The following is a 19,434-nucleotide window of genomic DNA, read 5'->3' on the forward strand; positions in this document are numbered from 1 at the left end:
CTCGCTCTGGTTGGCTGGCTGGAGTCTGCGGTGTGGGTGAGAGGCTGTCTGGGGTCGGCTTTCAAAAGGTGGCTTGACTTTAATTGCAGACTGCCTCCCGCAAGGGCAGTGTGAGAGCCCCTTGTTTGTGTTGTACCAGCTGGGCTATTTGAATGGGTCTTGTAGTTCACAAGTTCATTATACTGCAGGTACTGTTGGAAATTTAAAATTTTTTGGTGTATCCCTTCGCACTTACCCCTGCTGAGACAAGGCTGCTAAAGAAGGGTGTGAAGTGGAAGGAGAACTGAGATCACTGGAGTGTAAAGGCCACCAGAGATTGTAGTTAGATTGTTTCAAAAAACAAAGTTAAACCAAGTAAATGGGGAAAGCTGATTGTCCTGAAGCAGTTCGTGAATGGGACAGCATCCCACCCAGCTTGGAGAAGAGCCCTCCAGGGGTGGTGCACAGTGGAGGATTTTGTGGAAGACCGGGTGGGGCAAGGGAGCTGTTAGTGAAAGGAAAGGAAGGATTTGGGGGTCCCCACCTTTGGGAAGTTATTACCCCGTAGAGTGCTTGCCTGTCCTTCCATGTAGGGATGGAGAGGTCCCCTGGGACAGATCGGCTTTCGCGTGCTTGACCAGGGAATCCCAGGATGGGTAAGGTTAATTAAGATCTCGCTTCTGGAAGAGGCTAAAGCTGCAATTAAACCAGGTATTAAAATCAGGTTCGGTATCATGGGGTTTTAGCACAGGGGCACTATTTGGGGCCTGTGGTTTTCTCTTTAACAATTGAAAAGCCCCACAATTGGAGGAACTCTGTGGAAGGTAAACCTTCATCTACAAAAGCGCTTAACAGGAAATGCTGCGGTTCTCCTTTGTTCAGCAGCCATGCATATTCCCAGCTGGTTCTTTGGCCAGAAGACCTTTTTATCTTGGTTATCTCTGCAATACAGTGATTCTTCTCATTTTTTTTTATCACTTTCTCAGTGCCGGTCTTTGCTGTATGTATAATGAATGGGGGCTTTGGAAAGAGTTAATTCTGGAGTAGTCAATGAGCAGTGCATAGCAGGGTACACTCTTCTAGTTTCATGTTTTCAAGTCTTAGGAGTTCTCAACATTTCAGCTTTTTAAATATCCTTAAAATATGTTCCTCTGTTGCTTGTTAAGGAGTTGTGAGCTAATTGCTCTTTTTCAAAAATGCAAGCTCAATTTCTCAAAACTTTGGTCCTCAGATAATGCATATGATCCTGACGTGAATGCTAAACAGATATGGATTGATAAAACAGTGATAAATAACCACATATGCCTGACATTCACTGATAATGGGAATGGTATGACATCAGATAAACTGCATAAAATGCTAAGGTATGTACAAGTGTCACACATCTGAAAGTCATTGTTGTTACCTGATTCAAGGGTTTCGGTGTCACACCATTGCCCAGAGGTTTTGTTGTTTCAACACGAGCCGCTGTTCCCGCAGCGGCTCCGTTCTCGGAGTTTCCCCACTGTCTCCGACTGTTGGGTTGTTAGGCAGTTGCTGCCGTTCTTCCCATCCCTCCCCGCCATATCTGGCTCTTTGAAAATGTTACCAGTTTTTATAGAGTTGGAGCACGTTGGTATCCGTTATTTGTATTTTAGTGTGAATTAGTTTTAACCAGTGTTTCCAGCAAGGCTTACTGCCTTGGGTGGAGGGTGATTTTAAAACGGTTCTTCAGAGGATGAGGCCTCGGGCTGCAGGGTCACAATATAGGAAGTCAGTGTGAAGCCTGAAATGAAACCAAAAATACTGTTAGCACAGGCACAGGGAGACCTCAGTAGCAGAGGCCTTTCTAAAGTTGTTCCTGTAGTACTCCTTATGGAGCCAAAAAGGTCAAGGCGACCCCAGTGGTGATCATAACTCTAGGCTTGTTGAGAACAAGAGAATCATTCACTTTATAGGAAGAGATTTCATGGGGTGCAATTTCAGGACCCCAGGGGCCCCAGTTATGACTTGGCTGCTTAGCCAGACTGGGCCAGGGAATGCGGTTCTGTTCACTGTGGGTAACCGGTACACACCTCTGACGCAGACTTGGTTTCCTTCATTTGCGGGTATGAAAACACCTTAAGGCAGATGAGTTTGTTGCCTAAGGTGACGCATCTAGGAAGGATGAGGCCAGCATACAAAACCAGGCTTTTTATGTATTATAGTTTTGGAGTTAAAAACATGGAGATTATGTATATTTATTTTTAAACTCTTTTCTTTTTTAGCTTCGGCTTCAGTGACAAAGTCACCATGAACGGTCACGTCCCAGTCGGATTGTATGGAAATGGATTCAAGTCAGGTTCTATGCGTTTGGGGAAAGATGCAATTGTTTTTACCAAGAATGGAGAAACCATGAGTGTGGGCTTCTTGTCTCAGACCTACTTGGAAGCCATAAAAGCAGAACACGTTGTCGTTCCTATAGTGGCGTTCAGCAAGCACCATATCCTTCTGATTTTGACATGGAAAGTGCAGAAACCCTGAAGAAATCATGTGAACCATTCTGTCCTTTTGCCTTCCTGCAGATTCCTGTTGTTCATCACACCTTCCATTCTAGCTCCTGTTCCCCCCGCGCTCCCCCCCAACCGTGGCTAAGCATTTGTTCCTCTTCTGTCTGGGAATCGTGCCACCGAAGGCCTCACCATTAGGTGGTTGCATTTCATACTGAGCTTCCTATAGCCTTCCTCCTCATTCCAGTCTCACTGTGGTCCGGTGAGACTTGTGATCTGGCTTGAAAGGTCCCCTAATTGCCATGACAAGCAAGATGGCTTTAGGGAAATGTTTTCTGTGTAAACACATTTCAGATACTATGAAATTAGGGATGATAAACTTGTCCCATCCATCCGGATATTCATTTGAAATCAGATTGTCATTTACAACTTAGGAAATTATTTTTCTGTTTGAGTTTGAGTTGGCTTCTGTGTTGCAGTTGTGGAGAATGTGTTGTTGGTCCAATTCTTTAACTTAGGATCTACGTCAGATGATTAATTTAGTGGAATCAGAAGCAAGCCTTGCGGCAATTCTGGAATACTCTCTGTTCTCTACAGAACAGAGCTTACTCGCAGAACTGGATGCGATTATTGGTAAGAAGGGGACAAGGATCATCATTTGGAATCTTAGAAGGTAAATACAGTCTTCAGCTAGCTGCTAAGCGTTGAGGGCCCTAGGTGCCCATCAACTGTGACGCCCAGTAGCAGCGTGTGGGGAAGGGCTCGTGTTTTGGCATAGTCAGTGGTTCGGCCCGTCCACGGATAGTTTATTGAGGCCACTTTGGCTTCAATGGAGATAATTGCATGTTATGAAAAATAAATTTCATAGCCCTGAGGTCTAGTCTCCATAGTACACTATTCTCACTCTTTGTTATTCCACCCCTTTCTTCAAAACAAACAAATAAATACATGAGACAATAAAAATCCAGCTAACTTCCAACTTCTGTAAGTTAAAAGAGAAACCTTTGTTTATTTGGTCCAAGATTTAAAGCCAAGCATGATTTAACATCTGGTAAGAAAAGTAATATAGATGAGACCTAGGTGTTGCTGGGATTTGTAGTTCTGTATCTTTGTGGTAATAATGAGATCCTTTGTAAATAGAAGTTTTAAAATGTAGGATGAACATGTAATATTGAGAGATCTAAGACATACTGAACCATAGTAATGAAACATAATAGTGGTAAATAAGAATACTTTAAATGTGCTTTTTTAACCTCCTGTGTCCCCTCTCCTCCTTTTGTTTTCACCTTTGCTTCCTTGTTCCTCCCCCATTTCTTTTTAATTTAAACTTTGTATTTCAAGGTAGTTACAGATTCACACGCAATTGTAAGGATGATAGAGATCTCATGCACGCCCTACCCAGTTTCCCCATGGTGACATCTTATAGAACTATAAGTGGCAGTAGTGTCGGTACTGACATTGACACAGTCAAGATGCAGGATGCTTCTGGCACCACAGGGATCCCTCCAGTTGTCCTTTCATGACCAGAACCCATTCCTTCCTTAGTCCCTGGCAACCTCCAGCATGGTCTCCACTCTGTGACTTGGTCATTTCAGGAGTGTTACGTAAAAGGAGTCACCGTGTGAAGCCATTTGCAATCGGCTTCTCTCATTCAACATAAATCTCTGGAGATTAGTGCGAGTTCTTTTGTTTGCAGTGGGTTCGCTTCTGTTTTCTTGCCTGATACTAGCGATGTGTGGGGAGCCCAGGGTGTGCAGCCATGTGCTTGCCGAAGGCCATCTGAGTTGCTCACAGTTTTTGGCTTTTATAAAGTTCTAGATATTTGCATACAGGTTTTCGTGGGAATATAGTTATTGTTTTCCTAAAATAGATGACCAGGAGTGTAATCGATGGGTCGTAGGGGAGTTTTGTGTTTAGTTTTTTAGGAAACTGCCTGAATGTTTTTCAAAGTGGCTCTATTTATTATTTGACCTTCCCACCAGCAATGTTTGTGAATACAGTTTTTTGTACATTTTTTTCTGGATTCCTTTCATTTTAATTTTTGCTTTGCTTTGTTAACTAATAGTATTTCATTGCTTGTTGTGAAGTTAATTTTTCACTCCTTTAAAAAATTATTTTTACAGCTACAAAGGTGCAACAGAGTTTGATTTTGATAAGGATAAATACGACATCAGAATCCCAGAAGACTTAGATGAGACGACAGGGAGGAAAGGGTACAAGAAGCAAGAGAGGATGGACCAGATCGCCCCGGAGAGCGACTACTCCCTTAGGGTGAGTGCCCAGCTCTCCTGTGGACGTGAGGACGTCACCGCGGACGGACGCGAGGCTGTAGGCTTGTGTTCCAGCTGCCGCGGTCGGTCTCTAAACGGATGGGTCTCAGACAGGAGCCGACTACTGGAATTTCATGAGCACACCGCTCTTTTCACTTAGAAACAGTTCATTGTGAAGGTGTCAGCTCTGACAGTGTCTGTGGTTCTTTCACTGGGTGGTTCCGTTTCAGTTGGCCAGACTAGGACCAGTCTAGTCTGTGACAGCCATGTTGATGAAGCAGTCAGCACTGCTGAATTTAGAGTTTCTCTTTTTTTATTTTAAAATACTCTAGAATACACGCCTATTGATATCCTAAAACAATAAATTATATGCAGACTAGAGATAATGTACATTAATAAAATTTTGTGATAAATCTGTCTGAACTTTGACTCTAGAAATAGTTATGTTTTTGAGGTTGAGGGAATTAATAACCCACTGTGACATTTGACATTTACAAGCTTACCATTTAATTTTCTGTTAGCAATGAAAGTGGTAGCTGTTGCTATTACTTGACATACCCATTGTGTTATTGAAGTGTATCCTGTTAAGAAGACCTTGCTCTCAAATGTGAATGACTCTAGAGGCAGCCAGAGTAAGATGGTTTGGTTTTAGTGTACCAGAAAGTATAATCTTTTAAAATATCATGGATCAATTTTATAAATGCCAAAGCACCACTTGATGCTGTTGAAATCAGGAGACAGGAAAAACAAGGAAGAGATCAAAGTTTAGTTTTGCAATGAACCTTTCATCTACCCTTGAGTTACTCAATTTGTTTTCTGTGGGGGTTTCTGATACCTTGGAGGTGGGCACAGAAGCGCATATTTTAAACATGTTTAAGGATGCAAAATTTGGTCAAGAGTCTAAAGGATCTAAACTTTTACACATTAAGAATTGAGAACACGTTCAGTCCTGGCTAGTGTGGCTCAGTGGATTGAATGCCAGCCTCTGAACCAAAGAGTTGCAAGTTTGGTTCCCAGTCAGGGCACATGCCTGGGTTTCAGCCCGGGTCTCCAGTAGGGGTTGTGTGAGAGGCAATCACATATTGATGTTTCTCTCCCTCTTTCTTCTTCGCCTCTAAAAATAGATAAAATCTTAAAAAAAAGAATTGAGAACACATTTATATTATTAATGCTTACTTTTGAAGAAGTGCTGTGCTTATCTACTCTGCATAAGTGCACATGTAGATTGGTGCGTTATTTATAATTTTGCTTTTTCAAATTTGTAACTGTCCCTTTTGGTTATTATGCTTGCTATTTTTTGTCTAAATAAAATTTATTGATGTTTTTAAAACCATAGCCATATATGTACTTGACACAGAGTCAGAAAATATAGTGCTTTTTTGTACATGCATACTTAAAAAAAATTGATTCCAGAAAGAGGGAAAGGGAAGGAGGAGAGGTTGAGAAACGTCGATTGGTCAGCTCTTGCCTGTGTCCTGATTGAGGCCAGACCTGCAGCCCAGGCATGTGCCCCGACGGGGAACCAGACCCTGGACACTTCAGTTTATGGGATGGCTCTCAACCAATTGAGCCACGTTGGCCAGGGCCATGTACACATTTTTAAATAAATTAAAATAAGATCATACTATGCGTGTTGTTTTATAACTTTTCACACTTAACATAGCAACATAGGTATTTTACTGGCTATAGTATATATATTTTTAAAGATTTTATTTATTTCATTTTAGAGAGGGGATGGGAGGGTAAAAGGGAAACATCAATATGTGGGTGCCTCTCGAGCACCCCCTGCTGGGGACCTGGTCCACAACCCTGGCCTGTGCCCTGACTGGGAATCAAAGCAGTGACCTTTTAGTTCATAGGCTGGTGCTCAGTCCACTGAGCCACACCAGCCAGGGCTTGGCTTAGTATATTGAGCTGCTTTTTATTGAACAGTATAGATAATGTGCATTATTTTACTGAAGAGTTAATGGGTTCTTTAAGAAGGTGTTGGCTTCTTAAATACATGCATAGTAGTGTTGAATGAATCAGCAGATAATTGTTTTATGTCTTTTCAGGCTTATTGCAGTATATTATATCTAAAGCCAAGAATGCAGATCATCTTACGTGGACAGAAAGTGAAGACACAGCTGGTTTCAAAGAGTCTTGCTTACATTGAACATGATGTTTATCGACCAAAATTCTTAGTATCCTTTCTTTTCCTTGTACGGTGCCGTGTAGAGCTATATTAGTCAGGTGTACCTACCCCCTTTCTTCTTTTCTCTTGATACTGATTCTAATCCTTTCTAACTTTGTCCTTTTTTCTGCACTCTTGGCCTCTAACTAATGAAATAGAAAGGATGATTTGAAGGGAGTGAGGCAGTGTGTTTAGAATTTTCCTTAACATTTAAGACTAAAACAGTGAGAATTACTTTTGGATTCAACTGCAGAAATAAAGATCATTATGGGATAATGATGTATCACAGAAATAGACTCATCAAAGCTTATGAAAAAGTTGGATATCAATTAAAGGTAAGCTGGAAATGTCCCTATCTTTTATAAAAGTTAGGATAACTTGTTCTTGGGTCAGATGTAAAATAATGTGCTTGCACCTGTTAGTGTTAGTGTTTTCAGTAACACGGCTCTCAAACTTAGAATACTTCAGTATTAATTTCTCACTTGTTCTGAGTAATCGTGTTGGGGACAGAATATTTTGTCTGTGTTTTGCAGGTGAGGAAATGGGGGCTGAGGAGTTCGCCCCAGCCTGACAATGAGCACGGGTCTTAGACACAGATGCACACCTTTGACTGCATGTGGCTGTAGATCCCTGCTTGTTTCGTGCTGGAGGGAGACTAAGTGGTTTAATTAGTGCTGATGCAGTAATAGTGTGAACAAGTGGTGTCCGGTGGGTGATTGCCTTTTGGAGTTAGTTCCTAAGTATAGTAGAGCCTTCCTCCTCCTAAGCCACATCCCTCGTGGAGATCAGTTCAGGATGATGGACCCTGTCCTGTGTCAGTCTGCTCGTCCTTTACGTGTGTGCGCAGAAGGGTCTTTTGGGGGGGTGCATGCTAAGAATTCAGGGATAAAGTCTAAAAATCAGCTTTGTTAAAGGTTTTAAGTGTATTATGGTTTGTTTTCCCATTCTGTGATTTCATTTTTGATTCATCTTATTTCATTCTGAATTCTTTGTTAGAGTGATGTGAGCTATACACCGTATGATAGTGTGGGTTCATCTTGCGTGTTGTAACTATTACATGTTTTACATGGTGTAAGCTCAGGATGTAGCATTTTTGCAAAAGTAAATGAATCTTGTTGGGCTTTTTGTAACCTTTAATTTTAGTTACCAGATAAATCCAAAATTCTGATTTACTTAAAAATGCTAGTTTTCATTTATAAGCAGATTAGTAATTTTCACCAGAAATATTCTATAACTGAAGTTTCTGATTTTCACTGGTAATTGGGAATGCATTTTCGTAATAGGCCTTAGTTCTCCAATGCTCTGGGATTCAAAAGAAATATTCCGTCTGCCACTGAGTGTAAATCCTTTCACTATGTGCGAATCTGACTTAAGAGACGTAGCCCTTTTCCCACAGTTAAATTCACATATGTACAGTTTCTGGTTAAGCTTGATCTTATAAGAAATAAGCTTTTACAACCAATTTTCAGTGTTTTTCTTTACCAGATGGTGGGGTGGACCTAGTGTTTTTGTTCTGTGGACTCAGTATAACACACGTTAAGTAGGTGTCAGGTTCCTGTTATGATTTCTGATGCTGGATGCTCAGCGTAAAAGATGTCACATGCAGAGCATGCCCTCAGAGCTCGGGGTGGTGAGGGCGGCGTATGTTCTCGGAGCGTGGGAAAAGGCTTCTTGGAGAAAGTGGTGGTTGAGACGAGTGCGGTGTTGGAAAGTCTGCAGGGCTGTCAGGCAGAGAAGAGAATGTCTGCACAGGAGGGGGAAGGAGCTGCTGAGACGCCGCCGCCGTGCTGTGCCTGGACCTGGGATAAGTGGGAAGTAGAGTGACGGGGAGACAGGAGGGTGGGGCTGGCTGGCGGTGACTGCGAATTCCACATTGCAGGGTGCTGTGGTTTGCAGGTGCACAGCCACCGGTGGTTCTCAGCAGAGTGGTGGGGTTGTGATTGGATTGCTGTGGTTTCGTCTGCAGGGCGGGGCAAAAGTGGGTTCACAGTTGTTCATGTGGAAAAGAGTATAAGTTACAACATAAGGATAAACCCTGTTTTGCATACTCAGCTCTAAACTTTTGTCCCCCCATAAACTTATGTTTATGAAAATTTTTATTTTGTAAACTACATACTCTTTGACTTTGTATGTAGACTCAGAAGTAAGCTACAATCATGAACAAAATACACTTGATAATTACACGTATATAATCAGAATGTGATTCATGCTTTCAGTTCAATATTTTACCTAGCAGTGTTTAAAAAATAGCTAATTTTTACTGGTGTAGGTTTTTATTTCATTGCCATTAACAATGTGTAGCTTTGGATAAATGACTGATTTATCTGGCAAACTTAAGGCATCTTATGTGCCAAAGCCTGTGCTAGGCACTGTGGCTATAGAAATGAGTTTGCTGTGGTTTCTGCCATCTAAGCAGTTGACCCCAGTAGGAGGGCCTTTTTGCCCTCATATCAAATTCGGGGTGGTAAAACTTGGCTGGATGGGTAGTTGACAGCAGTGCGGGTGGCTTGGGAGGAAGGTGCTACTGTGTTTAGGGATTAACTCCTGGAAAAGTACATTACCCACCCGACGCTGTTTTTCCGTCTGGATTTCAGGAGGTAAACTAGGAAAATGTGTGATACAAATTATAAATCTTTGTGGAAGGGTGATTTCGAGTTTCAAGTGTTGTGCTTCAAACGCCAATTTTGTTTCCTTTCAGGCAAACAACATGGGTGTCGGAGTCGTGGGCATTATAGAGTGCAATTTCCTAAAGCCGACTCATAATAAGCAAGATTTCGACTATACCAATGAGTACAGGTGTGTGGCCTATTTCAGTTTTTTTCTAGAGTGTATTTTGGAAATACTTGCGTAACCTTTTCTAAGCTGAATTTTTTTAATCTTACGGGTGTTTTAACATTGTGGAACATTAGAAAAACAGGTGAAAGGCTTTCACAGAAAGCACATGTAAACATTGCCTCCCATACTAGGAACTGTACCCTGTAAGTAGAAGTACATTATCCTGCTTTACTTTACTGATGAGGTATTTCTGAGATTCTAGAAAATAAAGGAAGTTCCTGTATTCTTGGGTTACTGGAAGGAGGACCTGGCCCCGGGCACGTGTGGGTTCTTGACTTGGAGCAGGAGAGATTTCACAGTGTAAGTCCAGGTGATTTTTAGAGGCCGTTTATTGCAGCTGCGGACAGTGAAACAAGGAAGGGCCCAGGATAGAAGCAGCGTGAGGGGCTAGGTGGGGAAGTGAACTAGGCTGGGCTGCTCTGGCTCACTGAGAAGTCAGAGAAAAGGGAGCCTTGAGGACAGCATGCTTTCAGTTCAGATGTTTTCATTTCAGACCATCCTGTGTGGTGACTATAGGTCTCTGAGTTTGCAAGGCCACCCGCCATGCAGGCTTCCCTGTGCTTGTCAGGTTTAGTATGTGGCCTCTTTTCATCCACAACTAGAATAATAGAAGGTGTTTTACTAAAAGGGGTAAAAAAGGACAGGAGGCGTCCAGAACTAGCTGATACAAAAGAGCAACTGTTACCTCTAAGATGAACAAGAGGAGACAGAGAAGGCACTGGGAGAAGGCCCCCTACCCTTGAAGTGAGGGATTCAGACCCTTTGTAGAGGACATGATAAACGCAGGAATGAGCTCCCTGCCTGGCCAGTGCTGGTCCGTACCTCGGCCTCCTGTTGCCGAACGCTGTGGTGGCTGGGGCTGGGATGTAAAGATGTGTCTTCCCAGGCTCTGGGAGAGCTCTGTTGCTGGAGGATGGGGCGAGATCCCAGAGCACAGCTTGGCTCCTGTGGGAAGCTAATGGCTCCAGCCAGATAATGACAGTGGAGTCCCAGAACTGGAAAGGCAGGTGTCGAGTTGTCACCTAGCAGGGTTTAATGTTGCTCAGGTTGACAAAGGATGAATGTTTACAAGATCAAACTCTCGTATCACAAAACTGAGCAAGGAAGACTGGATTTGGAGCGGAAAGACAATAAATTGATGAGACAATCAAAAAGCTCAGTGTTCTTTGATAAAGTTAACAGTATAAATATCTGGTAAGACTGAGGAGGTAAAGGAAAAAACATACTGTCAATATCAAATGGAAAGGGGGACATTACTATGGGCCTGCAGACATGAAAACTTTATCAAAGGGAGAGCACAAGGTCTGACTGGTGTGGCTCAGGTGATTGGGCATAACCTACAAAGGAAAGAAAGGTTGCTGGTTCAATTCCTGGTCAGAGCATATGCCTGGGTTGCAGGCATTAAACTAAGTAGATTGTGGTATAAGATGGCACGGGTAGTTTTTAACATTGAAAATTTAATGTTGCTCATCATACCGGTGTTAAAAAAAAGAAACTCATGGTTATTTTTCATAGGTACAGAAAAAGTTCTTGATAAAGCAACACCCATTTGTAATTTAGGGGGGAAAATGGACATTTACCAAACCATTAACAGAAAGGACATAGTAACAATACATTTATTTTCAAATATCCGTACACAGAGTATTTACCAAAAAGTGGCCAGCTTCATTTCAGATGGTGAATTACCGATCTCCCACCAAGAGTGAGAGTGGGATAAAGATAGCAGTTACCCTCATCCTTGAGGAAATAACCAATGCAATAAGGCAAGAAAAAGAAATGAAAATTACAGAAAGTCTTAAGTTACTCGCTAACTGGAATTTATAAAGGAACAAGTAATGTACAGGGTCTGGCACAAATAATGTCCCTTTTTTATTACAAAATAATAAGCATGTAATTATGTAACATAACAATATCACATCCAATCACACCAGATTACATTTTAGGTGAAATGTTCAAATTAAAACTATAAATTATTGTCCTGGCTGGTGTGACTCAGTGGGTTGAGTGCTGGCCTACGAGTGAAAGGATGGCTGGTTCAATTTTGGGTCAGGGCACATGCCTGGCTTGCAGGCTAAGTCCCCAGTTAAGGGCATGTGAGAGGCAACCACATATCATTGTTTCTCTCCCTCTCTTTCTCCTTCTCTTCCCTGCTGTCTAAAAATAAATAAATAAATGAAATCTTTTTACAATCTGTCAATTATTACACTTATATCACTACCCTACCAACCACACTCAAGAAGGCATTACTTCTGCTGGACCCTGTATATTCTAAGGTTGTCAGATAAGAAACATGCAGAAATCACCTGTGTTTCTGTGTACCAGCAACAACAGGAAAACAACATGAAATTTTTAAAAATTCATTTATAATAGCATCAAAAAACAACTACTTTGGAGTAAATAAAACATGGAAATATGTCAACACCCTGAAAACTAACAACATTGTGCAGTGAAATTTAAGGAGTACCAGGTTCAGTAAGTAGGAGACTGGGTATCATAAAATGTCCATTTTTCTCCCAAAACAATTCAATGCAATTCCAGTTTGAAAAAATAAAACCCCAGCAGGTGTGTGTGGGTGTTGGTAAGAGTGAGTAGCTTACTCTAAATTTTACGTAGTCAGAAGGCCAAGGAGAGCTGAGACAATCATTAAATAACAACAAAGCAAGAGGACTTCACACTATTAACTCACACTTACAAACTAAGGATGTGGGTATCAATGAAAGGATAGACACTCTAGTGAAACAGAGTAGAGAAGCCAAAAACAACCCCCACTTTTGATGTACATGAACACCTGATTTATGACAAAGGTTACATTCAAGTGTAGTGAGAAAATGACCACCTTTCAAGTATGCCGAGTCACTTGGCTCTCTGTGTAGGTAATGCGAACTTTACCTTCTACTTCTCAAATGAAGCCAGAGGTCATTTCTAAATGGATTGTAGACCTAACCGAGAAAGGCAAAAACAAAATGGAAACAATATTTCTATTATCTTTATAGTTAGGCAGGGTTTTTGTTTTTTCAAGTAAGACACAAAAAATTAGTTATAATGGTCAAAAATGGAAAGATTATGTACAAGATAAATAAAACATAGATGTCGGCAAGTGTTGGGCAGTTGGAGCTCTCATACATTGCTGGTGGTGTGTGAAACTTGCTGATGATTTTTGAAAATGTTATGCCATGTCAAGTAAATGCCCACCTCGTGACCCTGCACGAATGGGTGTCACGGACTGAGGAATAGAGGTGGTGAGAAAAAGAGAGGAGGAAGAATCGTGGCCGTAGTCTCATTTATCTCAGTAGGTCCCGTTGATTTCCTCTCTATCATGTTATTGTGGGGTTTGGGGTGGAGAACACAATACAGTATACAGATGATACAGTAGAGATCATATACCTTATACCTATATAAGTTTATTAACCAGTGTCACCGCAATAAATTCAGTTTTTAAAAAACACGTTATGTGGGACAGAAGCTATTTGAAGTATACCTGCAGCTAATGATCGCATACTTTCATAAATCAGAAGTTTGAGTTCTGGTTTGAATTGAAGCTTACGAGGTTGGGGTTGAAATTCACCTAAGTGCCTGTGGTTCTCCCAGTAGTTGGTTGACAACATGCTTTCACAACAGGGGTCCCAGAGTATCATTTTGTGTCTTATTTCCCAGATGATCCTGGCTCTGTGCTCTGCTCTGGGAACTTAGGTCCTCCTAGAAAAGTTGTCGTTGCCTGTTTCTAATTAACTGCTTTGGAGTCCCTTCTCCCTCCCCCAGTGTCTACATGATCATTACTGGGTTGTTTGTGCTCTCTCTGTGTTTGACCAAAATTTAATCTTTATCATTCTTTTCCCTTAAACTGATTTTATATTTTTAATTTTTTGAGGCTTACAATAATAGCACTAGGAGAGAAGCTGAATGATTACTGGAATGAAATGAAAGTGAAGAAAAATGCAGAATATCCTCTAAATTTGCCAGTTGAAGATATACAGTAAGTATACATTAAAAATGCCAACCCAGCCCTGGCTGGTGTAGCTCAGTGTATTGAGCGAGGGCCTGCGAACCACATGATCACGGTTCGATTCCCAGTCAGGGCACATGCCTGGGTTGTAGGCCAGTTCCCAGCAGGGGACTCACGAGAGGCAACCATACATTGATATCTCTCCTTCTCTCTCCTTCCCTTCCCCTCTAAAGATAAATAAGTAAATAAACAAACAAACAAACAAATCTTTAAAAAAAAATGCCAACCCACTGTAATGTGTGATGCTGGAGGGTATAGTGATTGTACAATGTTCACAGTTGACTCTAACTCAGAGTAAGAAATAAATTCTACAACTCAAATCAGCTGTAAAATGAGCTGATGAGTATATATGAGGTCTGTGTGGAAAAAGTACAATTGTCTTTAGTACAGCAAGAATGGTTTGCACGGACATCGATGTAACCAGGCAGCCCAGGAGAGTGGACTGAAATGCGTATGTGTGAACAGTGATGACTTCACTGTACTAGTCAGTGGGGGCAGTACACACTGTTGAGTGAGCATGTGTACTGTGTGGCCGTCACATTCAAAATGACTGAGTAGAGCAATGAATCTGCATCAGATTTTAAGTTAGGCTTGAACATTCCCCTGCAGAAACTATTCTCATAATTCAGAGAAGTCCACAGCTATGGGCACCTAGTGATTGGCAGCTTCATCGGGACAGCGTGCCTACTCATGCATCTTGTCTCAGCAGAACATGAAGTCACCCAGGTGACTCAGCCCCCTAACAGCCCAGATTTGGCACCCTGCGGCTTCCAGCTTTTCCTAAAACCAAATCAACTCTGAAAAGGAATAGGTTTCAGATTGTTAGTGAGATTGAGGAAAATATGACTGGGGTACCTGATGGCAATTGGGAGAACCATGTAAGGTCTCCAGGTATCTGCTTTGAAGGGACTGAGGCATCATTGTGCCGTGTACATTTCTTGTATCTTCTTTAATGTCTCTATTTTTCAGTGTATGGGTGGATACTTTCCAGACAGACCTTGCATACATTTATATGTAGTCACAAAAGATTCATGAAACAATATTTACCCATGTGTTGTGAGTTATCATTTATTTCATTTTAAAAACACATCTTGATCTGTTAAATTAATCTCACAGTCTATTAAGTTGCATCTCATGGTTTGAAAAACCCTCGTCTTGTGGGATCGTGAGTGTAAAGCTAGACTTGAGTTTAAATTCTAGTTCTGCTGCTTCAGTCACAGTGACATTGAATTTGTTACTTGGCGTCCTGTAAGCTTCCATTTTCTCCTTTGTAAAATGGAAACATTAATAGCATTTATCTCCTAGAATTGTATGAGTTAAAAGATAGGAAGCCTAACAAGCACTCAGGAACACCCTGAGCACATGGTAACTGTCCTGTGAATGATAACTCTGTACTGCTGGAGCGGTGTTCAGATACATAATGAAAAACAAAGCTACGACTCAGTGTATTAATTTCCCGCTGAATTTTTGTGTCTCTCTATATCCACATACATAATGTAACATCTCGAAATGGGTTTATATTTACTTTATAAACTTCCAGATTGTTTGAAGATTTATGTAATTGTGTAAATTCATTTTTATAAACCCAGATTACAAAGTTACTGGCATTAAGGTGAGGTCTTCATTGTTAAATATGTCCAATATCAGTTCTTTATAGGATCACTGTGATTTTTAAATGATAAGTGTTTTATAAAAAAAATATACAAATTTTAGTTAGAGATGTGTATAGTAGAGGGTAAAAGTATAATATAATTATAAAAAACTATTTAAACTGTGTAATACAAAAACTTGTCTATATTCTGTACCTGTGTGGTTTATTGTACTAATAAATATATTAGATTTGACATTGTACATGCTAATATAAGTTTCAGAGCAAGGCATTTGAAATATTTTGAGTTTTTATTATAGAAGAAATTTAATATTATGCTATGAAATAATATATTTAAGTCACTATGCTTAAATTGGCCTGTCATTTTTATCCTTTTGTAGGTAAACAAAATTAATTGTTTTGGTTTAACTTGCTGTACAGTGATTGTAACAGTTTGGGGGAACAATTAAGTAACAGGGGCATTTTGTGGTGGAGATGCTGTGGAAAATCGAATGGAAGGGTATTTAGCAGCTGTGTCTCCATGCTAGTTTGTTGTTGTTCTGTTGTAGGAAACGTCCTGACCAGACGTGGGTTCAGTGCGACTCCTGTCTAAAGTGGCGGAAGCTACCAGACGGCATAGACCAGCTCCCAGAAAAATGGTATTGCTCCAATAACCCTGACCCACAGTTCAGGTATCACATAGCTGGCAGTGCCCTTTGGAGAGGAGGAGATGCTGTTCAGGCTGTGCAGATGGGTAGACGCTGGTGACCTGTTCTTCCCTGTGGTTTTTCTGACTAGAAATTGTGATGTTCCAGAAGAACCTGAAGATGAGGATCTGGTCCATCCCACTTACGAGAAAACCTACAAAAAGAAGTGAGTGTTGTGTTCATGCGCAGTGGGAGAAGAATTGATGCCCACACCCTCCACAGCGGCGTGTCTGCAGTTGACCTTTGAACAGTGTGGGCCTTAGGGCACCAGCCAACCCCCCACATCCTACTCCCTTGCATCAAAAGTCTGCCTGTAACTTAGGTTGGCCTTCTTCATACGACCCTGCAGGTGGGAAGCCTAGGATACAGAGGTCGACTGTGTTTATTGAGAAACAATTTGTGGGCAGGAACACCCACCCAGGTCAAACCCATGCTGGTCAGTGGCTGGCTGTGCAGCCAGAAGACTGTGAGCCCCCAAAGGATTTTGATGTGGAGCGCATAGCCGCGAGTACTTTTTAAAACAGTGTGTGCTGTGGGATCCTGCTTTTCCCCCATCTGCTGTTTATTGCTGTCCTGTATACAAGATAGTTTGCATACAGAATAGGGTGTCTTTGGGGGGTCACAGACACCCAGATGTGTCATAAGTGAATACTGCCCTTGGTGAGCTGATAGTCCTACAGGACAGGTGCAACGCACGTAATACCACTTAGAAGTTGGCAAGTACCATAAGAGGCGTGGTCCAGTGCTGTTGGGAAGCCCACACAGAGAGAGCTTCAGGCCTGGAGGTGGGGTCAGGGGTCAGGAAAATTCATCAAGGAGGGTCTATGGTAGGCCTTGAAAGTCGGATGAAAATGTGCAGGGAGCAGCGGTGTGTTCGGCCTTCCTGAAGTGCGAGCGGGCGCAGTGGGAGGCAGAGGGGCCAGAGCAGCTGGGGAGTGAGTGGTGGTCGGTCAGCCTGGGGGTGCTCCGGCTGATGGACGCCAACAGCGGAGTTCTCGAGGAGCTTCCGGCAGTTTTGGTTTGCAGTGCACTGTTCTTTCAAGGTAAATCCAGCAGGACTGGGGTAAACAAGCCTGTGGTTTTACCATTCAAAGGCCTGAAGACGGTGGGGACAGGAAAGTGGGGGCCAAAGTTAGGGTGTTACTGGGAGAAGAGGTGGAAAGTGTCCCCTCTGATTGTAGTGTACTCATCATTGCAAGACAAAACAGAAAATGACAATGAAGTAGATTTAAACGTTTTCATCTTTTTCTTTTAGAGACAAGGAAAAATTCAGGATCAGGCATCTGGAAAGGATCCCTCAGGTAATTCAGCTTTCCATTTTGTAGTTGAGTCTTATACTGGGTGGTGATTAGTTTAACAAATTTTCTAAAGCTTCGGAGTTGCATAACAAATTGAAGTGATCTTGTTCATTCAGTCCATGTGTTCCTCTTTGTTAAAAGTTGTGATTTTTAGAGTGAGGAAGGGGGAGAGGGAGAAACATCTGTTTGTTATTCTTATTTGTGCATTCATTAGTCGATTTTTAAAAAGATTTTATTTATTTAATTTTAGAGGGGAAGGGAGAGAGACATCCATGTGTGACCACCTCTCAGGTGCCCCCCACTGGGGACCAGGTCCACAATCCAGGCCTGTGCTCTGACTGGGAATCAAACCAGTGACTGACCATTTGGTTCGTAGGCTGGCTCTCAGTGCACTGAGCCACACCAGCCAGGGCTTCTTGGTTGACTCTTGTATGTGCCCTGACCAGGGACCAGACCTGCCGCCTAGGCGCATTGGGACAGTGCTGTAAACAACTGTGCTGCCCAGCCAGGCTCCTCTTGTTTGTACCCTTCCTTGCCCTCATTCCCAGCTCTGACTTCTCAACCCAACAGCTTCATTCAGACTGTTGCATTTTATTTGGCTGGACATCTTCAAAGGAAAGGCAGACATTCATTTAAGAATGTTGTTGCTAGGCAGTCAGGGAAGAGTTCATGAGAATGCCAAGGAGTCTAGTTCTAGTACTAGCTTGGACCAAAGCTGTGGAGTTTTCTTTCTCTTTGTTGACCACCCTCCCAGGCCCTTTTCTTTCTTAACCTGTAATGGTGTTAAGGAGCCATTTCTGAACATGTGACTAAGTGGTCGTTCTTGCGGTGTGAAGAATTTCGTCTGCTGCAGATATGTGTGTTTGCTTAGGACTAATGTTGGAATGTGTTCTTGTGTAAAAGCTTAGAGTTTGGGGGTGAGAACAGAACTAGGGAAAAGAATAGTGGGCTTACCTTGGTTTTTAAAGGCAGTCTCTTTATGAATAACATTACTTTTAGAAAAGTAAGTTTGTGTTTTGCACATAAAAAATTCCTTTATGATAAATTCTTCTAACAGATTAATGCTGAAATGTTGTTGCGGACTCCCCCTTTGTCAAGTCAGAGTTTTTCATCCCTGAAGGACAGTGTTCCAAGGGGACATCTTTCCGAACCAGCAAACACTTACTCCACAAGACTTGTGAACGATCATCGCGGCTCCCCCCAGTCGGAATCCGAGAGCAGCAGGTCAGCGGCGGAGGTGTGGTTTGCCTTTTGGGGAGTGAGTAGTAAACAGCCTTGCTGGGCACTTGTATGGCAGTGATGCAGTTGTGACGAATTGCTGTTGATGTCAGAAATTGAGGGACAAGTGACTGCTTTCACTTTCTTGTTCTCACAACCATTCTTTGTTGCATCTCAAAGAATCACACATCATATTAGACATTAAGAGTTTTAATAGACCGCCCTGGCTGGTGCAGCTCAGTGCATTGAGCACGGGCCTGCGAACCACACCATCACGGTTCGATTCCCAGTCAGGGCACCTGCCTGGGTTGCAGGCCGGTTCCCAGCAGGGGACTCATGAGAGGCAACCATACATTGATGTTTCTCTCCTTCTCTCCTTCCCTTCCCCTCTAAAGATAAATAAATAAAATCTTTTTTTAAAAAAGAGTTTTAATAGACTCACCAGTGCCCCGGTAGCTTAATGCACCTCGATACACATTTTGTGTCAGCAGCAAAAGTTAGGGCCCAGTGATTCCATGTAAATGTCTTGCTGGAATCCCATTAAAGTGGTTGCCATTTTCCAGGGATTAAAGAAATAATAAAATCAGTGGACGTTTTGGTTCATTTAAAATACTTTTTCAGTATTTTAGGCCAGATGTTAAGGATAAGGAAATTACCCTTCCTTCATGGAGTTTCCAGTCTGGCGAAGAATCTAAGGATCGTAAATGAAAATATTTTGCTTTTTCCTTCGTTTGCTGCCTCTTCTATTTTTGCAAGTTGATTCTTGAAACCATTCTGGTGAGAAAAGTCAGCTTCCATCTTTAATTTGAAGACTCATCTGCCCAGCGCTGGCCAACCCTTTGGTGTCTCCGGGCCACACTGGAAGAATTGTTGTTTTGAGCCACCCATTAAATAC

The 19,434-nt window shown here is 42.0% G+C and overlaps 1 protein-coding gene across 1 annotated transcript in view; it reads left to right on the forward strand.

Moving 5' to 3' along the window:
* Positions 1-19,434, forward strand: part of MORC3 (MORC family CW-type zinc finger 3) — a 40,403-nt gene that overhangs the window by 10,237 nt on the left and 10,732 nt on the right. The window contains exons 3-14 of the mRNA XM_037040616.1: positions 1,211-1,343; positions 2,226-2,440; positions 2,973-3,120; positions 4,571-4,718; positions 6,772-6,900; positions 7,106-7,225; positions 9,589-9,686; positions 13,594-13,698; positions 15,886-16,008; positions 16,115-16,189; positions 17,279-17,324; positions 18,379-18,545. Of these exons, the coding sequence (XP_036896511.1) occupies positions 1,211-1,343; positions 2,226-2,440; positions 2,973-3,120; positions 4,571-4,718; positions 6,772-6,900; positions 7,106-7,225; positions 9,589-9,686; positions 13,594-13,698; positions 15,886-16,008; positions 16,115-16,189; positions 17,279-17,324; positions 18,379-18,545 (1,507 nt within the window). The remainder of the gene's footprint in view (positions 1-1,210; positions 1,344-2,225; positions 2,441-2,972; positions 3,121-4,570; positions 4,719-6,771; positions 6,901-7,105; positions 7,226-9,588; positions 9,687-13,593; positions 13,699-15,885; positions 16,009-16,114; positions 16,190-17,278; positions 17,325-18,378; positions 18,546-19,434) is intronic.

The sequence above is a fragment of the Sturnira hondurensis genome, unplaced genomic scaffold, assembly GCF_014824575.4.
Source record: "Sturnira hondurensis isolate 20B ecotype Veracruz unplaced genomic scaffold, ASM1482457v3 Scaffold0002640, whole genome shotgun sequence".
In the NCBI taxonomy this organism is placed as follows: Eukaryota; Metazoa; Chordata; class Mammalia; order Chiroptera; family Phyllostomidae; genus Sturnira; species Sturnira hondurensis.